A 26,192-nucleotide genomic window follows, 5' to 3' on the forward strand; every position below is an offset into this window, starting at 1 on the left:
CTCTAACTACAAAAATGTTCTCTGAAAGTATGTAGGAAACAAGGTCAACCTAGCTAGTATGGTTCACATACAGGCGTACTAAGCATCAAATGATAATGGAGGTCTGTTAGTAATACTACAGTTTGCCCCAGTCTTCGACGATCACTGATTTTTTTGCACCATACCTTCACAAGGATAGTGTCTCCCTCAAGCACTACTTGTGGCCCCTTTCTGAGTTCCAACCAGTATTCTTAGTGGATGATGTTTTTTTTTTTTAGACATCCTTTAAAAATAAAATTTCCAAATCTTATGCGTATATTTTATTCATCCAATTTCATCTTATACATCAATCTGCCAATATGAGTTGACGTTTATGTATATAGTTTCCTCTTTTTTTTTTTTTTAACATAATCCCAAATGCATTTTAGACGCCCACCCCACCCCGCCCCCCGGCCATGTACTTCATCAGGTGGTTTGTTCTGTGAAACGAAAAAAGGTAATGTGATTGATGAATAATTTCTTTGATCTGACCATTAAAAAACAGAGGAGTGCACCAATTATTCATTATTTGATTCTCCCAGATCATCTCAGCTCAAGAGTCAAGATTTGGACAAAGAGTAAAGAAATCTCAGGAACGGCTATAGAAGAGAACAGGGGTTTGGCAGACTGGATCATAGCACCACAAAAGGACTGGGCACAATCGGAAAAGCTGCCCCAGACAGCATTTTGTCAGTTCAGCTATGTGCTTGCCAGTTCTGTCTGAGACAACTGTCCGATACTGTAAGAGCACAGAATGCAGCTACAGCGCTCAAAGTTGACATATGTATCAAGTCAATTTTTATTTTTTTACTGATAACTAACTAGATTTGAATGGGAACAAATCAAAACTATAAGTCTCGAAATAGAAAGTCAAAAAAAGAAATAAATAAGACTGGGTGAGCTAATCACACCTACCATGGGACAGATTAAGTAAGAGTTTGAACTGTGCAACAATCTAATCCAAATGGGTTTTTAATCTGAAGCACATCCCTGTGTTACATTAAGTACAATGAGAATGGAGCTTCTGCAATACTTTAACACTATTTTAAGAGTAATAGAATCAACAGTATTGCTTTCTTTCATCTGTCTTTACAAGGATAGCAGTTTAAGCAGAACTATTTCCAGTTTGGGTGATCCCAAACTTGCACCATGCCTTTCTGCAGATAGCCACATGAACAAACGCCAGATAATAACAAATGTTACACAAGTTGAGATAGGAAGGCTTCAGTGGAAATCTCTGCAACACAAGGCTTTATTCCCTTGTAATCAAGGCTTTATTCCCTTGGTATCAAGTAAAAAAAACACTGATCTGACATTCCAAGAACTACCTCCCTACCTCTGCTCTCAGGCATCAAGTCTCAGAAAGTGGCATGGACTCTCATAAGGGTGCATTTAAGGGACCGTCCGAGGGGAAATTATTGCTGCGTAACTGCATTATAAAGGTTTACCTTTTCTCTACCACTATGAGGGTTTTGTTTCTACTCTGTTCACAATTAAGGCATTAGTGGTATTTTCTTCTGCATTGGGGAGCTCTAACAAATGGCTTTAGAGAGGTTAATAAATTCAAAGACCATACTCTCTGCCTCAAATCCTAATTCTTCTCTGAAGCAGATCTCCATACAGTCTCTCAACCTCCGAGGCATAAACATCGGGATTGTCCAACCAAAAGTTAAAAACCACCAACAGTCATAAATAACTAAGCAGTTCTTGTCTTGGCACCCAATTTAGCCATTAACTTTCAAACTGTGTCTACAGTATTCAGACTGGACGAACTCAACTTCATGTTTTTACATCTCAAAACTATTAAAACCCATCAGCACCAGCCTAATAATCAAGAATATGATAAATTTACTATTCCCAACTACCACTATCTAACTAATATATAGAGCAACTAATATCTAAATATTTTTCTTTTCTATATTTCACACCAAAATACTTCTATACGTACAGGATACTAGTAGTTTACTTGATGGAAGTGACTTTTCCTTGAGGTTCACAGACATCGGGGTGCAGAAAGTTGAAGGAATATTGTCGGCAGACATAGCAGCAGGAGTTTGGAAAGTTGGAGGATGCCTTTTCCCACCACCTGGTGTTGGCTATAATACAGAAGAAAGAAACAATCGCAACTTTTTACACACCTGTCTTCATATTTAAGAAACAACTTGATCACATAAGAACACTTCGCCAACAACACAAAACAAGCCTGATACATGCTCTCTCTACCTGAGAAAGTGAAACCATTTGTTCAGGTAAATGACTCCAGAACGGTTGTTGAAGCCCTCAGTCTCCCAGACTAAACACTAGCCCACAATAGCAAGCTACATGCAGCAGCAACCTCAGTAAGGGATTACGTAATGGAACCACATTTCCCAAATACCCCCCAACACGGAACTCCATTGGTTCCCCTTGCCGTCCCGCACCAGCTTCAAAACAAGCTGCAACATCTACAAAGCCATCGTGACTGGCAGCCAGCCTAACTGGCTGACAAGCTTGCCATCTCTGGTGGCTCTCAGTACAACTCAGGTCAGGACATCAGAGTGGAGATGAAGTGTAAAAAAATAAAACAAGGCAACAGGCCTTCTCCACCAAAACTCCTAGTATCCTGAGAAATAGCTGTATTCATCAGAATGGCTACAAGATAACACCACCACCTAAATGGCAGCCATATGTTCGTAATAAAAATGTTTAATGCAAAAGATGCATCCATCACATATAAATTTAATAGAACAGTGCAGAGGCTACCTAGCAAGCAGGAGTACTAAGAATAGGTACAAACACTGACATCTTAGAAAAATAGGATTCTTAATGGTGCAAAGAAAAGATACTAACTTGAATGTCTTTACCATGAAGACAAAGATGACAAAAAATAAAAAGAAGATAAAAAGTCGAAAGACAAAACATCGGTAAAGTAACAAATTGGCCCATCAGTCTAGACACTTAAGTGCAATACTTTAGGTTGTTGTGAACATGAGATCAGTCAAAACATTGTCACACACAGTGCAAAAGTGTCAATGGCTGAACTATGACACACATTGCCCCATGCAGAATGCTGTAGTGGGCACGAGCAACATCTAAATGTAAGCTGAACAAACCAATGGATGAATAGGGCAGACCCAAAACCTCAACTAATAGAAGTATGTATTTTTTATATATTATTTTTTTATTAAATGAGGTTGGCAAAATAGCTAAAGCTGTGCCCAACTACGCCAGAACTTAAAAGGCAAATACAAATAGATACAAAGGTTTGATTGGGTAAAATGCTTATGCTGTAGTCTGGCCCCAGAGTGGAGAATAAGGAGCCACGGACAACAGGACATGTGCGGCAGTTCTAATATCGTAGCAGTTGTGTCAATATTGTCTATTTAGTAGTTCAGTGTAATGCTTTGCCTTTTAAACATTTCAGAGCCTTGTAGGTTTTTACAAAGTTTGTCAGAATGTGAGGGTGGCCAACATTAGCATGCAATTAGATGCAAGATGGTAAATCGTGGTAAAAATGTAGTGTTGGGGCTGTAATGTCAGTTACAGGTGCAGTACTGAAATGCTGAATTTTTGATGCTGTTGTTGCTGCCCATTGTATAATACTAGTGCTATAGTTGTGGTATAGCATTTGAAGTGTGATGTTACAGTGTGGTGCTACTGGTGTACTAGTAATGCAGCAGTCTAGGGTCGGGAAAATAGGGTCTATGGGGCTAGAGAACCATTCAGGCAAATCTTAATAAAGTGCATGGATAACGTGATGCAGCAAAATAAGTTAACGAGGGACAAACATGTAATAAACCATTTACAAAATCACAGGAAGCCATATAAATATTAGGCAGTGAGAAACCGTAGTAGACTACCCTGAAGTAGAGGCAACATAAAACCCCTTAAGCACTGAACAGCTTAACAGGAATCAATGCTATCATAGCCTCTATTTTGGCCAGAACAACAGGACCAGAAAAGAAAGCTAATGAAAAATGTCCTAGCTATCGTAACAGAAAGTTTAAATTCTATTAAGGACTCTGAGGCGAGGAATATGCTATTCTTTCTTCACTTTATTGTATAGCAGTCATTTAAAGTCAAACTTTAAAAAAACAAAGCTACCATTCCCATGGAACATAGGGAATAACCACAAAGTTAACAATAGAGTGTCCATGGATAGTGTGTCCAATCCATATCCACCAATCATGGGGCTCCAATCTGTTCATAGTCCTCTGTCACTATCCATTCTCCCTCTTTTGTCGTTCAAGATCAGCCAGCAGGGACGCTTCATGAATCCTGTTTGTTGAAATCTCCTGCTGAAAGCAAACAACATAGTTTAGGTGACAACCATGGCTAAGTATTAGCCCTGTAGGGGAAACCACATTAAAACACCTTCAGTGAAATCATGCACAATCAATGTCAACATAAGTGAACAAGAGGGTTTACTTACTCCATTACGAGGGTGGGAAAGTCACAAAGAATTTGTTCCCTGGGTGGGATAATCCTCGCCTCAGAGTCCTTAATAGAATTGAAACTTTCCTTTCCAATAGCTAGGAAATTTTTCATTCTAGGTCAGGACCGGAGGCGAAAATTGTGCTCGTGTAAAGCTTGCTCACCACCAAGTGAGCCATTTGAATTACCGGTTTAAAGTAAAACCGTTTGAAGGTAGAGTCTGAAGACCAGTTTGCTGCATTCAGAATGTCTTCCAGACGAGCTCCCAGGGTAAAAGCTTTAGAGGCCATCACCCCTCTGGTAGAATGTGCCCCGAAGGCATGTAAGTCTATGCCAGCTTCCTGCATCGCCCATCTCACCCAACGGGTGATCATGGGAGAAGAGACAGCCCTATGAGGTTTCTTGATAGCAATGAGCAGCGGACGCTTTCCGGGACGGCGGAACTCCTACATCATCTCCTCATAGGCTTTGAGGCAAGAGATAACACACAGCTTTGGAGAATCCGGGATATGAAACGGCTTTCGTCCCGCACTTGGTGCGCCTAGGGTTTGTGAAAGTAACCCCCGTAGGTGAAAAGATCCTACTGGAGATGTCCAGGGCCCTGACATCCGAAACCCGTCTGCAAGAGATCAGGCAATGGAGCATGTCCAGCTTCGCCGAGAGTTCCTTCCTAGCAAGGAACCTATTCGGCTTCCAGGATAGGAACAGGTTCAAGACCTGGTTAGCATCCCAGAGGGCCGAATACCGGGGCTCCGGAGGTACAGAGAGGCGAATGCCCTTAAGGAGGCGACAGACCATGTGGTGTTCTCCCACCGGGGACCCGTCCACCATGGTGTGGCCTGCTGAAATAGCAGAACCGAAGGTATTTATGGTTCTGTAAGCCAGACCGTCCTCAGCTAAGTCGGCCAGAAAATTAAGGATAGATCTCACATCTGTTGCCACGGGATTAAGACCCCGTCGCACACACCAACGATGCCACCTTCTTCAGGCGGAGCGATAGCGCTTTACGGTACTGTGGGCCCAGGCCTTGGACATGAACTTCTCAGTCGCTCCCAAAAGGCCTGGGAACACCCATCATCCCCTGTAATTCGCCACGCCATCAGGGCTAGGGAGCCTTGCACGATGAGCGGGTAGGGATCCTTGTCGGGATTGAGGAGGAGAGCTGGAAAGTGGAGGAGAGGTATTGGAGAATCCCAAGAAAGTTCCAGAAGAACTGGAAACCAAACATGTGACCTCCAATTCGGGGTTACTATCACCACGCTCGGCCCCTGGCGGCGAATTTGGGCCGAAGCCCTCGTTATCATGGCTAACAGGGGAAAGGCGTAGCCGGATTCCTCTTGCCAGTCCAGAAGGAACGCATCAGTTTTCTCCGCTACGGGATCCTGCCTCTAGCTGAAGAACCGGGGAAGTTGGTGATCCAAGCGGGAAGCAGAAGAGGTCTACTGAAAAGGGACCCCAATTGCTTTGGAGATCCACAAACACTCCCGCGTGCAACTTCCACAGACTCACATCGTGAAAATGGCGTGATTGTTAGTCCGCTGCTTGATTGTCCTGCCCGGGAAGGTATTCCGCCGTGATGGCGATCTGGTGGTCGATGCAGTACTGCCAGAAATTCGCTTCTAGGTCCGAGAGGGCTTTTGACCAGGTGCCCCAGAGGTGTTTGATATACCGGACCGCCGAAATGCTGTCCATCTTGAGGACGACGCAGGACCTGATCGCGTCCTTGGTCCAGCACTGGATTGCAAACGAGCCCGCTAAGAGCTCCAGACAGTTGATATGTAGTCGTCGTTCTAGTGGCGACCACACACCTCCCGTGGTTAACTCGCCACATCTCGCGCCCCAGCCTGATCTGCTGGCGGACTCTATAACAATATCTGGCGCGGAACCGAAAATTGCTCTCCCATTTCGAGCTTCCATATTGGTGAGCCACCAATGGAGTTCCTCCCGGGCCTCCACCGAGAGGATCACTTTCTGTGTGTGGGAGAGGGCTCTGCGTAGGTGCGAGGCTTTGAGGCACTGGAGGGCCCGGTAATGCAGCGGCCCTGGAAATATGGCCTGGATCGAGGCCAAGAGGAGGCAGACTAGGAGGTCCAGTTGTCTGAGAGTGATCCGTGTTTGAGTGAGAGCTCTCCGAATCTCGTGTCGGATCTTTGTCATCTTCTGGGACGGGAGGCTGAGAGAAGACTCTACGAAGTCGATCAAAAAACCCAAAAAAAACAGCCTTCTGGGCGGGGACCAGGGTGGATTTGGCCTCGTTGACGACAAACCCCAAACTCTGAAGGAGATCGCCCGATGTCTGAAGTTGGCAAGAGAGTGCTCTCAGGCATTGGGCCATCAGCAGGATGTCATCGAGGTACACGATGAGCCCATTCCTGATGCCCTCAGGCGTTCTACTACCAGCCGGAGGACCTTGGTGAAGCGCCAAGGCGCTGAGGAGAGGCCGAACGGCAGCATGGTGAATTCATATGTCACGTCCCTCCAGAAGAATTGGAGGAACCTCCGGTGTGGAGTGAAAATGGGAATCGCAAGGTAGGCGTCCGTGAGGTCCATGCGCGCCATCCAGTCGTGAGGCCTGAGGATATCCTGAAGGAGGTGGATCCCCTCCATCTTGAAGTGGCGATAGACCAGCCACTCGTTGAATTCGCGGAGGTTGATAACCGACCGTTGACCCCCAACCGTCTTGTCCACCAGGAAGAGGTTGCTGATAAAACCTCTGGGATGGGGCAGGGTTTCTGTGAACGATCCCTTGTCCAGGAGTGATTGGACCTTCTGACCGACTAAGGCGGCGTCTGCCGACAAGAAGCAAAGGCAGCGGAGCAGCGGGCTGTGAGGGTTCCCTGTGGAATTCTATTCGGAATCCCTGTACCGTTTGCAGGACCCAGGTATCCCACGTGATGGAAGTCCACGCCTAGAAAAAATGTGCCAGACAGCCCCCACTTTTAGAAGGGAAGAAGGGAGAACGCTTCTTTGGGTCCTTAACAAATTTTTGAAGGAACGTGGCCATACGGAGGTCAATGTCAGGTGTTGAGGCCACTTTGCCCTCTAGGGATGGGCGTAGGCATTCTGCTCGAACACAGTTACAGACATTAGGTTCCAGGGGCCGTCGGATATGGCTCACCACATACTGGGAAACCTTGTCGGAGGGGGCCCAGTCCAAGGACCTCGGCTGAAGGATATCGTCCGGGTCTAGCATGTAGGCGCAAAGGCCCTGGTCATCCTGGGTGGATGTGGGGCGGGAGGGGCGCCAGGGGAGAGACAGGCCAGCGTCGTCATCGGTATCCCTGTGATCGCCATCACCCGGGTCTGTGGGGGGTACTGGTGGGGAGGTACTGGCTAGAAAAGCCTGTTTGAGGTGGTCAAAAGCATCAGTGTCTACCCCGGTGCCGCGGGTGCGCTTGGCTGGTGGAGGCTGTTGGTCAGCGGGTTGGGGTTGGGGGGAAATCACCAGGCAGGGTAGTGGCCGGCAAGTTAGGGGTGGCTTTGGCCAATATTTTGCATGCTTGCGCAAATTGGCGGGACAGGCAACTCTCCAGGGGGCCATAGCCTCAGGGACCGCCCTATGGATAGATGAATCTACTGCCTCATAAAAGTCACCGTCTCACTGTAGCGCAGAGAGAGGGACCTCTTCCCCCTGGTCATCCCGGTAAGGATCCATAGCGGCAGGGTAATGAGAATCCGACCAGGGAAGTTGGTAAGTATGAGGCGACAGGGGAAGTCGATATGGGGGGCTGGGTGGCAGCCTCTACTTTGGGCGAGCCAAGCTCGCAATTAGGTGGGCTTGAAGCCGGGGCCCTGCAGCCCTGGTGCAGATACTTTGAGGGCAACCTGCCTAAAGAGAGTCCCTGAAGACCACTAAGGGTCTATGCTACTGACTCCAAAAGGAGCGCAATACGGCCTACGGTACAGACCCCAGGGGTGGAAAGATCACCAAAGCTGCCTAATGGAATTACAACAGGGGCGTAAGTAATAGCAAGTTGCCTAATGCCAGCAATACAGACCCGCTAGAACGGGCGTAGTCAGACAGGCGACCAAGGCTCCCTGCGGCACTGCGGCTCTGCTGGAATGCGCAGAACATGCGGAATCCCGATCTCACGCACCGCGCGCTGAAGGCGCATGCGCGCACACTCTGGCAGTCGGAGGAATGCCCCGCCAAGCCAGGCACCGTGGTACACGGCCGTTAGGGAGCTCAGGCACTCGCACGGCCGGAATCGAGTCAACCTGAGTAACTGGTAACTCGATAAGGAATCAACAAAGGAAAAACCTGTAGGGAAAAACAAGAACCAGGCAAACCGAGCCAGACGTGAACCGGCGTGAGAGCCGATCAATGTGCGCATCCGCGCTCGAAGTCAGTCAAGCCTGCACTAGCAACGCGTGAGGCAAATTAAGTAATCATTGCCAGAAGGCCAGAAAAAGGGCATATTAACACAAATAATACAATAGTGAGCGCCACAAGGCTATAAAAAAGCATTTAAGCATATACTAAAGAACATTCTAGAAACATAAGCAGAGGTAATAAAAACTAGGCCTGGGCGAAAATTTCGTTCCGTTTGCTGAAATTGCGATAATTTGTCATATTCGCGTTCCGCAGAGAGCGCGAAAATGTCAAAATTTCCGCATTCCGCAGCTTGGCGATAATTTCTTTCTTGCTCGCGCTGTAAAATAATACATTCTCGTGCGCGATCGCCTTACCTGAATCCCTGCGTTCGCCGACAAGTTTTCTTGATCCGGTCGCGTTCTCCATGAGATGTTGTATTGTTTTTAGCCATTTGCGCTGTCTCGCGCCCGCAGTGACGTCATGCGTCGCGCGATAACGTCTTTCTTCTCGCGATCATGCACCGCAAGACAACTGAAAACAAGATGGCCACGCCCATGAGCAACCACATGGGTAAGTTGGCGAGCCGCAACCATGCAGAAAATCTCGCGAACATGCGGGAAAAAAACTTCCGCATCTTCGCGCTATTTCTGCATGTTGCGATAATTTTTAACATTTTCGCGATAATTTGCGAAAGTGGATTTCGCAAATTCCGTCCACCCCTAATAAAAACCACACTTATCTGGCTACGAGCAGCGAAGAAAGAGGGGGAATGGATAGTGAAGACTATGAACAGATTGGAGCTCCATGATTGGTGGGGATGGATTGGACACTATCCATGGACACTATATTGTTAACTTTGTGGTAAATCTCCATGTTCCACGGGAATGGTAGTTTTTTATTTTTTTGTAAGTTTGACTTTAAATGGCTGCTATTCAGTAAAGTGAAGAAAGAATAGCATAATCCTCATCTCCGGTCCTGACAGAGAATTCAAAAAAATAAAGACACTTCTGCCACTCAAGTATAAGAATGATTACTGCTGCATTTCTGGGCAGTGAGCTAAAATGATGCATGTCCATATTCAAATCAATTATCTAAACCCAATACATTCAAACTAAGGGGCCGATTCCGATGTCGTTTATAAAGGCTCCAAACGGGATTCGGAATATGAGAATCCGATTTGGAAAACACACAAGATGATGGACGGAATGTTGCACATTGGCAAAACATTCACCCCCAGTCACAGATCTGGGTTTAATCCATTGTTATTTTGCTCACCTCGCCACCCCAGTTCAGACATGGCCATATGCAAATCAGTCTTGACCCTATGCCTCATGGGAACAGTCCAGCCCGAACTGCCAAGCCATGTCTTCCCTGGACCGGAATCAAGCACCCTAGGACCGGTTTCGGGGTTTCACCCCTCATCAGCCAGGATAGCTTGACTCCAGTGGCGTAGTGAGCACAGGACCCACGTCTGGGCATACCCTTCCCACAAATGGCGGACAGCAAAACACACAAGATGATGGACGGAATGTTGCACATTGGCAAAACATTCACCCCAGTCACAGATCTGGATTTAATCCATCGTTATTTTGGTCACCACGTGAGTCCCGTGCTCTCCATGCCACTGGAATCAAGCTATTCTGGCTGAAGAGGAGTGAAACCCCGAAACTGGTCCTAGGATGCTTGGTTCCAGTCCAGGGAGGACATGGTTTGGCAGTTCGGGCTGGACTGTTCCCATGAGGCACAGGGTCAAAACTGATTTGCATATGACTGGGTTCAAACTGGAATGGCATGGTGAGCAAAAAAAAAAAACGATGGTTTTAGGCCCAGATCTCTGTACTGGGGTGAATGTATGACATTGTTCTGCATTCTGTACATCAATTGTTGTTTTTGCAATCCGATTTGATGTTTCCGACCGAACTAGACAGATTTCCGAGCGACAGATTATGATGCAAGGAAACCGTTGGGGCGGTCGGATTCGGTTCCAAACGGGATTCGGACAGCCTAAGCAGTTCGGAGCCTAATCATACAGCTCTATGGATAAGGTTTCTGACCGAGCGATTACGATGACCGATTCGGACAGCTGTTTCGAATTGGTCTGCCCAACACGAAACAGCTGTCAGAATCTGATTTGGGGGCCCGTAGCAGACCCCCCCTTCACCCTGAGGGCTCCGGTTGGGGCCCGTGGGGGTACTCATGGGACCCCTCTTTACCATGATGCAGAGTGGCAGGCACCATGGGGTGCCAGTCACAGGGTGCATGGTTTTCCCCAACCACCCCTTTTCTCAATGGGAGCCTGTGTTCTCGTTCGGAACATAGGCTCCCATTGAAGTCAATGTGATTCTGACCGAACGATGTACGGAACCATCGTCATTGGTTGATCAGACTCACAGAACCTGATTCGGTCATAGACTATTCCGAAACCGATTTGGTTGGAAGAGTTTCCGGACAACATCGTAACTGGCCCCTAAATTTCGATTATTTAATTTTTTTTCAACAATAGACTTATGTTACAACACACTACATTAATAGCCATTTGCAAATACAGAAACCACCTGCAATACACTAAGATCCCCAAACGTTGTCAAGAATTTTTACTAGGGATTATTGGTAGTGGAGGGGTAACAATTACGAGAAATAAAACATAAAATGTGTATTTATCCTTTCGTCTACATAGCTGGCTAGGAGACTGCCTATCAGCTCAGCCTGATAAACGTTGTAAACAGGATAATCACAGGTTAAAGAAAAGGAGATGGGTCAGCAGGATTCCAAGATGGCCATATATCTTCAGAGCTCCTAGTTTTTTTATTTACCATTCTGACGTCTGCAGGCTTTGGGGTCTCCTCACAGTTGGCATGCAAGAAAGGGAGCCTAAAAGGCCTGTCGGGTGCTGGAATAATCTCTATCGGTACTCACCCTTAGATATTCAGAGATACTCTGAAAGTGTATCTTTTTTACCAGCAGCAGGGACAGCAACTAGGGGTGGGGAGGAGGTGGATCATGCCAGAACAACACTGATGTTATCACCCAGTACATTGCACCTTAATACTTTAAGATTCGGTCCTTGAGGACACTGGTGCAGGAGGTAATCAGAATGCAACACCTCTTGAGCAGCACACCAGGCGGGACTTTGAGGGTTGGGTTTCCCTCCCAACGAACATTATGGGGTGCAGTGCTCTCTTCAAGAGAATGGTGCTGCTGCCCTGGTACCTATCTATCTATCCATCCATTTACAAGTCTTCCCTGACCTACAATCCTCGATAGGGGCGTTTCTCTGAGTTTAGGGAAGTAACTTGAGTATTGATGATTAAATACACACAGGTCTCCATATAAGTGTAGTCTGGGCACTCTCCGCTTTAGCATAGTCTTGGCACCCCTGATTTACTATTTAACTTCCCAATTAATTTCTCTCAGTGATTGGATATTTGGGCATAGAGAAGCCTAGCGGTTAGACTGGAATTGGACATGTTTGAGCCACATGGGGTGCTCTCTTTTTTGTACAGGGTCTCCTTGCCAAGAGTTGCTATCGGCCATCAAGAAATTGCCACAGCAATGCTGGCGGGCGGCCGACGGTCAACTTTGGCAGTGCGGGAGCAAGGCTGTGGTATACCGACCCACTCATGCAGCACCAAAGTTTTAATCAAACCCCCCCCCCCCCCCCCCCCCAAGTCATTTGATGCCCTGGTAGAAGATTTTTGCCTGGCCAAGACTCAATTATTCTGTCATTTACAAACCCAACATGCACTTGCATCCCACAGCGATGGCATGCAACTAGTACTGGAGTTCAGCCTACTAAAGGCTAAGCCAACAGTTGAGTCAACTGGATCCGAAAGGTATCTCTAGAATACAGATCTTTCATTTTTAACTCAACAGGAATCCCGATCGTTTTGCAGACACGATGGAAGGAAGATCTTGGAGAAACGGAAGATGAGGATTGGACGGGAGACTGTATGGTCTCATGTACACATGCAAGATCAGTTAGATTTAGGATCATCCAATTTAAAGTATTTTCAGAGTATTTCACAATCCATTTAGACTTTGGAATATGGGCAGAATTTCTACCTCGGCCTGTCCAAGATTCCGACAACAGGGGGGCTCTTTTCTACGTGTGATATGCGAATGTTCCAAGATCGTGTTATACTGGGGACAGGGTATATACCTTCTTGAGTAATGTTTTGGGAATCCGATTTGGTCTAGAACCCAACGTGGTGATGTTACGTATAATTGATGGGTGGGATGGAACTAGGGCCTCACAAACACTGGCGACACTTCAGCTTTTGGTAGCCAAACAAGATATCGCCCTGAGATGGAGACCGGGAGATCCACTAACTCTTAGCCTCCAAGTACTTTAAAGTCAGCTTAAGGGTCTCACAGACACAGTGAGAGTGTAAAACGGATATGAAACAAAAGAGAGCAAGGTTCACGCATTGCAGAAATCATGCCACAGATTGAGATGCTTAACTTTATGCTTTGAGCTTTTTTCTTCCTGGATGGTTAAGAGGTATTTTATGACAATATTTGTGTGATTGTATTTGCTTTCTCTCTTTCCACTAACCTCTTACTCCCTTTTTTGGGTCCATGTGAACCACAACTGCAATTGCAGAGTTTATTCTTCCAGATAAATAACTATTATAGCTGCTTACACAATGTTCGTGTTCCAAGGATCCTCTTCACCAGAAATAATTCTCTGCATTATAAACTACAATAGAGTTGTTTTACTCGAAACAAAAACTCAACCAGGAAGCTAATTCATAAAGGTAGATTCAGCAGTTGGGTGGCTCCCACATACCAGACGAGGCCCATGAACTGCCTCATCACAAACCTGCTGGACCCTCTAACTTGGCTCTTTACTGTACAGTGAATAAACAGAGACCGGTACAATGCAGGCTAGCAGGATTTACCTACAGACAATGGCAGATCAAATGACAGATATTTAGACTCATGTAGGAAGCAAAGAAGCTATATATTGGCAATATAGTTAAGATTAAGGGCCTGATTTTAAATCAAGACCGACGGCCTATCATTCCACCATGGGGACGGAGTAAATAACTCCAGTAAAATTACTCCATCTCCATGATAGAAGGACCTCCTGCCTAATTTATAAATGAACACCAAGCAGGCGATCATTTATATAAGCATTGCCCGGAACAGCCTTGCATTCGACTCTTTGCTGCAGGGCAGCGTCAGCAGGACAGCCATGTAGCAAAGAGTGTTCTTTCTTTTATTTGCAAAAAGAGAAATCCCAAACAGGATTTTTTTTGTAAAAAAAAGAAAAAAGTAATGCTCACCGCACCATTGGAGTAATAGTCTGCAGTGTGAATCCAGAGGATTCCCTCCCCGACTGGCCCCGATAGGAAGACTTATAAATCGAAAGGCACCCCTGCACCAGATGCCCCTGGTGAGGTGAACCAACGGTGCCACTATGACCCCCTACATCTCTACTTACCTTGGCTGTCATTGGTCTCTATTGTGACTAACCTGTGCTTGTTTAGTGACACATATAGAATCTCTTTGTCTCGGAGTTCCACATGACGTCTGTTGTTCAAAGTAGGGTTCCATTCTGGTCAGTTGACTTCTGCCCAGGAAGGGACCGCGAAGCATAGGATGGTATATGAATAAACTCCTTACCTTGAAATGCCACGCTGTCTGCGACAAGGTTACCAGTTGTCACCATCCGAAGGATCCCTGCGTAGATTTGAGAACTGTTCACGCTGCATTCTTCGGTGCTGTCTAGCTATCGGAGCTGCCCAGCCGTCGGAGGTGCCCATGAAGTATCTTATGAAGTTAAAGACGACTTCACATCGATTACAAGCTGTTCTTCACCATCGGTCGCAGTTACCAGTTGTAAGAAAGTGCCCTCTTTTTGCATGGTTACCCCCACTTTTTGCTAAAATGCTGATGTGCTTTGACGGAGTGTGCCCTTAGTTTCTGCCAAATAAGGACCCAGGGTCTAGGTTGTTTCCCTAAACTGCACTAAAAACAAATCCCAATTGGCACTCTCTGCCACAGGTCAATCCCTTGTAAATAGTACCACAGGTACCAAGGGTACTGTGGCCAGGAAAGGCCCCTAAGGGCTGCAGCACTTAATGTGCCACCCTTAGAGGCCCTGTACCTTTAAGCACACACACCCTGCCTTTGCAGGCTGCGTGTTTTGGTTCAGAAAATAGTGAAGAGTCGACATGGCACACATCCCTGTTTGCATGCCTACAACCCACTGCCCTGGCATAGGTCAGCCACCCCTCTGGCTGGGTGCACTATACCAGTGGTGAGGTTACAAGTGCATGAGCCCTGTACCCCTACAGTATCTAAGCCAATTATTAGACCTTGTAAGTGCCGTAATGCCATTAAGAGTATATGGTTCTGGAAGTCTGTCATTACAAACTCCACAGCACCATGATGGCTTTACTGAAAACTGGGAAGTTTGGTACATCCTGGGACAAGTTGCAAAGCCTCCCCCCCCCCCCCCCCCCCCCCCCCAGGATGGGCAGGATCCACGAAAGGGAAGCTTCAAAGGGTTGCCACCTTTGTGAGCTTCCCCAGGCCTTTTGCCGCTTCCAGCAACTGGTTCCACTGGTTCTGACCCCCCACTAGGGCGGGAGAATCGGTAGGACAACCCCCGAGAGGGAAGGGAGGTGTTGCCCACCTTTGCCAACCCCACCCCTCAGGTAAGGGAGGCGAGATGAAGTCCCTGCCACCTTGCAGATGAGGGGACCCAGCCAACCAGAGGGAGTAATTTGCCCCCTCCCCACTGGTGGGTAGCATAATAGGGGGTGTACCCACCCCAAAGAAGGGACCCATTGGTCCCAAGATTTTACTTACCTGTAACACCCCTAAATCTAGTATTTAGAGGCACCCCTGAACCTTGCCTCCTCAGAGAAGAGGAAGACGCCCACAGACATGACCCCAGCCCTACTGGCCTGTCCCCGCCTCAAACCTGCTCCAGCGAAATCCCGGTGTCTCCCACAGCCAGCAACATCAAGAATCCAAAGGACCTGTCCTGCCTTCCACAAGAAAGACTGTGTCCTGCGAACACCGGATTTGTTCACCAACAGACTCTGGCTCCGGCCAAATCTGCGAGTCCACACCTGACGCCCACGGCCCGAGTTCAAATGGCTCAACGACACAAGGAGGTCTCTCCGGAGATCCTGACCTGAGATCTGGTGATCTCCGACTTGCCTCAACCCTCTCCACGATGCCTGCAGTCTCTTTCTGGAGGATCCCCCCCAACCCCCCGACCATGAATGGAGCTAGTAAGAAAATCCAATAACTAAAGACACCCATGCACCGAAGTCCCATGGCCATGGGTGGACCAACAGACAGTGTCCCAGCATCCCAACTTAACTCTCCAGCCAGCGGTCACCTCCAGAAGATCTTCGTTCCTGAGCCTGCAGTCTGTCACGATCCGAGAATCCCCATTGAAACCAACAGGGACCTGACGCCAAAACAGCACCCTGCACCCAGGCGCCCCTGCCGGTGTACTTTGGATGCTAACTTGGATCCTCCTTTGCCCTGAGCCTAACACCAGGCACTCTGCTCCCACAACCCTGTGGCCTGCTCATGAGCAGCCACCAACCAGACGCCCCCTGTCCCCCACTGGATAACACTGGGCCTCAGCACTCTGCACCCAGCAGCCCTAGTGCCGCTGAGGGTGATTTGGGAGTACATCCATGAACCTGGGGGAACCCTTGTTCTAACCCCAGAAACTCAAAACCCAAAGACGGAGTTCTTACCTGTTAACCGATAACTTAATTTCCCTCCACAAGAACACATAGAACAATTTTTCATGGGAAAACAGTCAAAGTGTGGAGTTGATTTGTATGAAAACCTGAAAGACTACAACTGTACAAAACTGATTTTACTTACTTTTTCTCTAGGAACTGTCTCAGTGTGATATCTAGGCATATCACACTGAGTCGAAAAAGGAACTTAAAAAGTAATCTGAAAAGTAATTTCGACCCACCTGTATTTCAATCAACTGCATTTGAACCTGCATTCAATAGTAAAACAATACATAAGATTTTGAAAAGCATGTATTTCACTTAGCGGTGTCAGGCTTGGCTTGGTTCTAGACATAAAATAACTTAACATTTTTATACAAAACAAATTGGTCTGAGTTCAGTCTTTGAGTGTGTGACATCATTTGCTGACTGAGTGTGTACAACAAATACTTAACACTACCCTCTGATAAAGCCTTACTGCTCACCCACACGACCACAAATAGAGGGTAAGGTGTCATCTACGTTTACCTCAGCCTACCTTTGGGGTTCCACTGGACTCCGTCCACACTATACCTCATTTTGGTATAGTATATACAGAGCAAGCTTACAGCGCATCACTGCGTTCCACCGACGTCACACGTCAACGCAACGCTGTCTTGTCCGCACCGGAACACAAGATTTTGCCTTCCCTGCGGTAGGCATTTCAGTGCTCCACTGACGCAATACATTAAAGTTACACCATCTTGAGAGGGTCGAACAGAACACTGCCTGTTGAGGTACTTGCAACTAAAGCTCTTGTCGCAGTCTGGCTGGAACGATTCCTACATGTAGAGTGAACTGAGGCAGGTGAGCTGAGCCGAAACAATCTGGAAGGATGGATCACTAGTTTACGGTACTGTGGCTGCAGCACTCCGTCCAAGATCTATTTACTGCGACAAGATTGTCGAGCGACGCATCACAGGTGTTTTTCTCTCTTGGTTAGACGCACACCTTAAGCGTGTCATAGTGGCTTCAGTGATATGCTCGCCCCTTTACATTCTTTCTTCCTGGTGCGAATGACATTGTCTCATGGTGATATGCACACCCTCGTGTGGATGAAAGAAAGCCTTTCAAGATGCTCCACATGCTTTTTGCTCGCATTATTTCGAAGTTCACACACATTTAAAGTGGCTCGCACACTGTTTGCGTGTCATCCCTTCACGGTGATACGCACACCAGTCAGGGTTTTGAGTAAACGGTGCAGTTTTCTTTTATGTTTAAATGACTTAGGATCAATACCCAATTTCTTATTCTAGAGTACCGTTACATTTATTTTTGATCCTCCTCTGTCTTTTTTTGTAGTGTTCCCCTTAAGGTTTGCCTAGTCTTTCAAAGTTAACATTCGTATACTGGTTTTTGGTTAGAGTGACAATGGGTGAAACTTCTAAAAGCCCACTTCGTGCCAGTACGTCAGCAGTTAACGTGGCACACGTCTGTAACACCAACACTAGTCCCATGGGAGGATTATGTCATAATGTTTGATAATTATTTGGCGGCTTTGGTTGGTCGGAATTTCGTCCTTACAGAGAAAAGGCGTTGTTAAGTGTTTTAGGCAGAGAGGACAAGTTTTTTGATTTTTGCCTCAAGCTACAAACCCAGGTGGTCAACCATTGCTAGATGTTTTTGATTAACCTAAACGTAGACTGGAGGTCAGGTTTGGTTGGGAAGAAAACGTGGTCATGATACGCTACAAAATTTTATACTCAACCACAGAAAGTAGATGAGTCAATTGATGAGTTTGTTTCACGATTGTGTGAGCTGTCCATGAAGTGCAAACTTGGGGTTATGACTGACGAGCTAATAAGGGATCAATTGATAGTTCAGTGCAGAGAGAAGAAAATCCAGGAACTGCTATGGGCAGCCAAAAATCCCATGTTGAGGGAAGCCATTGACATGGCTATTGTTTTTGAACAGCTTGCTTCTTGCATGCGTGAACTTGAGAGGAAAAAACAAAAGGGAGGTGTCGCTGAAGTGGCTGCTATCAGTAAACCAGTGGAGCCCTTTACCGCTTTCAAGTTCACTAGCAAGTCCATCAAGTATGGTGGGACTGTTAGGCAAAGCAAAAGAATTTGCAGTCGTTGAGGCACCTCTAGTCATTCATCCAACTCTAAATTTTGCTTTGCAAATACAAGGAGTGTAGGAAGTGTGGCAGATTACTCATTCTGCACATCTTTGCAAAATGGCCTAATCGCAATAGAGTTTTGTTAGCATTGGAACGTGGGGTGTGTCATGTTGAGAAAAACTAACAGAAGATCTTAGGTCCAAACATGACAGAAAGTTCCTGAATGCTGTGAACAAGATGAGGACCTCTTCAAATAGTCAGTCCTCAGACGACCAAGACTATATCAGTAGATATAGGTATAAGTCGCCCTTGGATACTAAACAGGCACACTAATTGCAACTCTGAGTGCGTGATATACATGATCACGTGCCCGTGCTCTCTGAAGTACATTGGACACACGACACGCAAGATTAAGCTCCGCATCAGTGAGCACAAGAGCACGATCCGATGTAAAAAACAGTCCACTTGCCTCACAGATCATTTCTTGGCTAAACGACATAAAGCCGATGATCTGAGGTGGATCGTGCTAGAACGACCTCTGATTCCCCAACACATAACGGATACTTCCAGATTCCTGTTCACAAGAGAACAAAGATGGATTTTCAAAATGAAAACGGATACACATGGCCTGAATGACCATATTCCATGGACTTCGATCGGAAGCGGATGATAATATGTGCAGCTCACCATCATCTCTGTACTCTATCAGGGATACCTTCACTAATGAGCAATTTTGTATCATGAAGGCAATGAGCTAGATTAGTATTAACATCCAGGGCACTATAGCGATGAACACCCGTATGTCTTGATACAATTAACATACTTCAGTTTAGTACCAGTAGGATGAAGGACAGCACCGTATACCTTGTCCTTACTGGCGAGGGATCGTAGGATTATGGGTATCCCTGGCTTGCATTGGATAAGGACTGTCATATCCTGTATATATGACTTTTGCCTACAGAATCTATTAATATCTTTCAGGCTAGATAGATGTGACGAAGAACGTCTAGGTTGGTTATTATCTAATATCTCAGACACACCCACACACCTATGATGAGAGCGTGTCTTGAGAATTGAGCCAGCTTATTCTTACAGACAGCATATCTGAATTTTATTAATATAACTCTTGTACGTGTTTTGACTTCAATTTACCTACCGAGGCATGCCCCACATTATTGGGCCCGAGGAATGAGAGTAAGCGATTCAGCATTAGAGCTGTTATAGTATCCGTATAATGGGTTTGCCTGTAGTCAGATTAGTGTGTGTGCCCATCATACTGAAACGGTGGCATGAATCATAATCACCGTCCATATGCCTGCTCCGGTTGCCCAATATGTGTGGTTACTGTCAGTATCTTGACGACCCTGAGTCGGGCGCATGCGCAGAGACTAGTGTCTCTCCGCCGATGCTTTCACATAGAGTATCCCCACATTCTAACTCTAATAAACGCTGAATGCTTGGTGGTTTGGTTATGGGCAACAATGTTGTTTTATTTAATGTATCCATTCCATTACCGGCTTCCCTTGCATATTAAGAATCTAGCGCGCGCACAGACACTATCTTCTCATAACTATGCAGACCGCGCATGCGCACCAAATCGAGTGTTGTCTCTCCGCCGACGCTCTCACAAAGAGTATCCCCATACTCTAACTCTAATAAACGCTGAATGCTTGGTGGTTTGGTTATGGGCAACAATGTTGTTTTATTTCATTTATCCATTCCGACACCGGTTCCCTTGTATATTGAAAATCTAGCGCGCGCACAGACACTATCTTCTCATAACTATGCAGACCACGCATGCGCATCAAGTCGAGTGTTGTCACCATTACGCATGCGCCTTTCAATATGCTGGTCGGACATGAGATTGCACTAAACAGCTGTTTGTCGTGAATGCCGTCACGATCCAATTAGAACGGGTATTTAAGGATTCCCCTCCTTCCTGTCGTCACCTCCCACACTCCTTGTAGTCCGGTCCGAAGTACCGACGGACAGGTAAGGAGAGGGAAATCCTTGGTACCGTTGGGAGGAGACTTTCTGCTTTGGCTGTTTTGGGGAGATTATCATGCCACTGGACTCTCCTAATGAAAGATAATACAGCGCGTAGCACCGCCTTTCCAGAGGGACCTGACGCCATTAGCCCATAGAGAGAGGGTGATACTTCCTCAATTGTATGAAGGGAGACAGGCCCCCTGGTCTTTTCTTTCTGTTGTTTCTGTTTTTTAATTATACCATTTTGGCCAGTAACAGCTCCTGCCTATGTTAAGTAATATGTAAATTCAAAGGTGGGGTAGTTGTACGAACTGAGAATTTTCCTGGCATGTCTGTCTTGTCACACATGAGGGGCTTTTCTATCAGAGTTAGGGATTTAGTGGTTTTGAGATGTTGAATATACTGTAAGGAATATCAAGGGACTAGTATCTACATGCAACTTGTTCTCTTTTGTCCTTACATTTTAACAGAGCGGGGCTTCCTTCACCGAGCAGTCAGCCGGGTGAGGGGAGGCTTTTCTCCCACAGAAAGCTGGGTGAGACCAATTTATGTTTTAAAAAAAACTCTATTGATTTGTAGCAATGCTATGGTTTTGATAACGATGACAGTGCACAAAAGGGCACTGCATGATAGGAGTCATTGATGCTGTGTTACTTGCATGTGAGAGACCTTTCTTATGGTTTGATTTCTTCTCAAATCTTTTTAGGAAAGAAGATAAACTCTTGTACCTGAGCAAAAAGATGGTTAGTCTGGTAGGGTGGCTATTGCCACACTTTATTTAATAACAACGTCGTATTATCCTAGAGGATGGGTTTGTTTTTTCACATTATTTTTCACTGAATAGATTTATCCTGCAGTAGCCTTGTTTTCAATCAATTTAGGTCCTGAAGAAATCCGGGTGAGTCAACCATTACGGCTGAAACATGTCGACCCCACGAGACCAAGTCAGGAAATAGTCATCTTTGTTTAAAGACTATTTTTGGTTTTAGATACGACACCTGAGCAATCCCTAATAAACATATATTTTGCCCATGTAGTCGTTTTTAATGCACTTTTCACGTTAGAGCACTGCACATTTTTTCTGAGTCCTCAATAGTTGTTCTATACACTGCGCCAGGAGACTATTCTATTTTGGGATCACTGGGACGGGCACCCAACAGGGCCGGCTGGCTCGTTATCATGGGCCCAGACCTCTATCCCTCAGAGTCTCAGATGACGAAGCTCCGCCAATAAGGGTGGGCTGATGGACTCTTAACTTCTGGCTCAGTGATATACTGACTATTTGAAGAGGTCTTCATCTTGTTCACAGCATTCAGGGACTTTCTGTCTGTCATGTTTGGACCTAAGATCTTCTGTTAGTTTTTCTGTACTTGCTGGGGATTGAAGGTGTTATGGTCCTTAAACTAATCCCCTTTGGACCCTCTTATATATATTGTGTGTTTAGTGTGTCATGTTGAGTCTAGTGACAGGATTCTTATGGTGAGCGATGTTGATGGAGTAGCACAAGATGTACAGAGACAGAACAGGCCCAAAGCTTTGTTTGTTATAAACAATTGGGAAGTTGAACTTATGATCGACACTGGATCAATGTATACCATCATTCCTAAAGCTGTGTTTGATCGGTGGTGGCTGGACTGTACCGAAGGACATATCTCCAGGGGGTTAGCAAGGGGAATCTATTGACATTTTGGGTTTTATGGATGCAAAAACTCAATTTTGGGGAAGGTCCATGTAGCTGAGCGTGAGCCACCAATTCTGGGTTGGCTCCTTCAATATGATTTTCACAGTATTGTCAACCCTAGGCCACCGTCCCAAGTTATGGTGGTTGAGCAAGAATACATTGAAAATATTCTTAATGCGAACAGTGCAGTGTTCAAGGAAGACTTGGGATTCTTAAAGGGATATGCCCATTATTTTGAAGGAGGCTGCCGTCCCTGTGGTAGTGCGTGAAGAAGTGAGGGGTTTAATTCAAGAAATGTTACAGCAAGGAGTAATGCAGCCAGTAGAGGCTTCAAGTTGGGTCTCTCCGGTGGTGATCACACGCAAGTCGGAGGGGAGCCTCAGATTTTGTGTAGACTTGAGGGCGCTCAATCTGAATGTCGTAGCTGATACCTACCCTTTGCCCAAAATCAATGAGATGGTTTTGATGCTTAAGGGAGGAAGGTCTTTCTCTAAACTGGATCTCAAAAGCGAGTACCATCAGATCAAACTTCACTGAGACTAAAAACCTCTCACATCTTTCATCACCATGGAGGGAACATAATTTACGAGAATGACTTTTGGCATTTCATCAGTCGCAAGTGTGTTTCAAAGAATGCTCACGGACATCTTCAAAGGCCTAGAAAATGTCATGAACTTTCAAGATTACATACTCATTTTTGGGAAATCCGTTCATGAACATAATACTGTGTTTAAACTTGCATTGGAAAGGATTGCTGCTGTGGGCCTCGCCTTGAGGATGGAAACATTTTCCTTTTTGAAAGAAGAAATTGAGTACTTAGGTTATAAGTTGTCAGCTGGTGGAGTAAGGCCAAAAAAAAAAAAAAAAAAAGACATTTTCGGAGCAAAACATTTAGCTCCTGCTCCACATGACAAAGACCAGCTCATATCGTTTATGGGTCTAAGTGAATATTATTCAAAATGTGTACATTATTATTCAGATAAGACGGAGTCCATGAGAGTGCTACTAAAGAATGGAAAGATGTTTGAATGGTCAGCGGCACAAGAAATGTGTTTGCAAATATAAAGAAAGAAATTTGTAAGGCGTACATATTGGTCCCCTTTTCTTTTTAGTTTAAGAAAACTTTTTTGAAGTAAATAGCAGCAAAAAGGTACAACATACAACAGTGATTAGAAGAAAACTATAAATATAGTGTAAAATATATGTCTATAGTAAAATAAAAACCGGATACAGGGACTATTACGAAACAAGAAAATAGGAACAGTAATAAAAGATTAGATACCTTAGTGAAACAGCATTCTACCTTTTATAAATAAAAGGGAGAAAGTGAAGAGAGAAGAAAAGAAAAAGGAAAAAATTCAATATCTGTACCAGATCTAATCAATACTGAAATCCGATAACTAACACCATAAATCTTCAGACAACAAACTGGTAATAGTATAATATCCTGACACGAACAATATACAAAGAGTTACTCACAAAAAACTCATGGCGGCTGTAAAATAAATGTACTGTCCTTGTTGCGCATTAGAGATGAGAAATAATTAGTGTGTGGAGACTAAAAGGTCTCCTTTCAAAGACGTTGAGAGGTGGTGGCAAAAGCTCTATCCAGCCTATGATGATAACAGAGAAGGTTCTTTTTGAGATCAAACTCAACTCCATTGTGACTGTAGATGCTATTGCTATAGGGGTGGGTGCCATACTTCCACAAAAACATTGTGATGGTGAAACAACAGTAGCCTTTGCTTCACGCACTTTGACTGAAACTGAAAGAAACTATCCTGTGATTGAAAAGGGATGCTTTGGCTGCTGCTTGGGGTGTCGAATACTTCCGTACGTATGTGTGGGGTACGCACTTTGCTTTAATGTCTGACCATAAGCCTCTCATTAAAATCTTTCTCCCTGGTGGCGCTGGCGAGATTTGCTGCTAGACTCCAGGAGTAATGTTTTGAGATCGAGCATACCCAGAGATGGAAGAATGTGCAAGCAGATGGTCTATCTCACCTTGCTCTGGATTGGCATGTGGTACAAGGCCCTGCTGTGGATGAACGTGAAAACGAAGGTTCAGTTGCATCTGTGCAAGATGTTTTTGTGGGGTGCGCAGGAGCTGTCACAAGGGAGGATTGGTGTCAAGCTATGGACAAAGACTGTTGCAGGGATTCTGCACAAATACAGAACTATGCACAGGAAATGGGACCTTGGTGTATAGGTACTGAGTCTTCCCACCACCTTAGTACCCACAAACCCAGGACCGACTAGTGTGAGAAAGTGCCATATTTCTTGCATGGTATGCCCCCACTTTTTGCTGAATGTACTTTGACTGAGTGTGCTCTGGACTCCTGCCAATCAGGTGCCCAGTGCCTATGTTCCTTCCTTAAACACACAAAACCCAAATTGGCAAACCCTGGCCACATGTCAGCCCCTGGTAAATGGGGCACACACACACACACACACACACACACACACACACACACACACACACACACACACACACACACACACACACACACACACACACACACACACACACACACACACACACACACACACACACACACACACACACACACACACACACACACACACACACACACACACACACACACACACACACACACACACACACACACACACACACTCTCCTTGTGGGGACTATGTGTGAACACCTGCCTTGTGGGGACTAACCTTTCCCAATGTTTTAAAAACATACCAATGACAGAAAAATGTTAAGAAAAAATTCATTATATAGGATCCTGCTTCAAATCTGCAAATATATTGCTATTTAATCGCGCGCACAGAACCATCCTTGTGGGGACTTGAACATGTGTTACCATCCTTGTGGGGACTTACTCAATAATTATCATTTCTGAATGAATACATTCACAAACAAATGGCTAAATGTTGTTTTTCTTTGCTTCATGATAGTGTCAACATACGTGAATGCTTCTTTGTGTCCTAGGAGCATCCAGCAAATAGATTTTAATGATAATGCATTTCTCAGTAGAGTATAGTATATAAAGTCCAAGTAAAGGGATTTACAGATATCTAGTCTTTTGCTGAGTTCTCACAAACTTGAGGGATAAGAAAACAATGAATAGTTAAATTCCAGTAAAGGCCAAAAAGCATGCAGTGTGGTCAGATGGGAAAACCAAGTTGAGATTACCTTTTTTTTTGCATCTACTTCATCATTACCTTGGAATAGCTGTACAATAATAGTCCCCCAAGATATGGTGTGCAAAATGTTCTAGAGCTGACAGAGGTAGTGTCTTGTTATAGTCATTTTCAAGCCCCCACAGAGATAGTGCATGATTATATTGATGCCCTGGTCTCTCTCATTATACTCATGCTCAAATCATCCAAAATATAGTGTCTGAATATTATAGTCATGTCCAGGTTTCGAGAGATATAATATTTACTTATAATCAGTCTCAAATTCCCATAGAGAAAGAGTGTGATTATATTCAAGTTCCCTTCAGCGATAGTGTATAGTTGTAGTTATGTTCAAGTCTTCAAAGAGTAGGTGGTTACAATCATATTCAAGTCCCCATATAAAAAGTGTTATGATAGTCATGTTCAACTCACTAAATAAAGTGAGTTATGATAGAAAGATTCAGGTTCCTGGAGAAATTGTGTATTATATTAGTCATGCTCAGATTCCAGCAAAAATGGTCTGTGATCATAGTGATGATGAGGTGGAGTCACAGATATGCGTGGGATTATAGGCATGCTCAACTCCTGCAGAGGAATTCTGGGATTATAGTGAAGCACAGGTCCCCACAGAGATAGTGTGTGATAGCACTCATGTTTATTTCCCCACAATGAATAGTGTGCCAAGGATTATATTTGATGTCCAGGTCCCCACAGAGATAGTGTGTCATTATAGCATTACCACTGTCCCTAAAGAGATAGTGTGTGATTATAGGGATGTCCAGGTTCCCACAGAGGTAGTGTGTGATT

The 26,192-nt window shown here is 45.3% G+C and overlaps 1 protein-coding gene across 2 annotated transcripts in view; it reads right to left on the reverse strand.

The window, feature by feature from the left end:
* MASTL (microtubule associated serine/threonine kinase like) overlaps positions 1 to 26,192 on the reverse strand; it is a 260,527-nt gene that overhangs the window by 122,100 nt on the left and 112,235 nt on the right. The window contains exon 6 of one of the 2 annotated variants that reach the window (XM_085631753.1): positions 1,967 to 2,114. The exons of the other annotated variant lie outside the window; for it this stretch is intronic. Coding sequence (XP_085487879.1) covers positions 1,967 to 2,114 — 148 coding nt within the window. The remainder of the gene's footprint in view (positions 1 to 1,966; positions 2,115 to 26,192) is intronic. 2 annotated transcript variants of the gene reach the window in all.

The sequence above is a fragment of the Triturus cristatus genome, chromosome 10 (assembly GCF_964204655.1).
Source record: "Triturus cristatus chromosome 10, aTriCri1.1, whole genome shotgun sequence".
NCBI classification, from domain to species: Eukaryota; Metazoa; Chordata; class Amphibia; order Caudata; family Salamandridae; genus Triturus; species Triturus cristatus.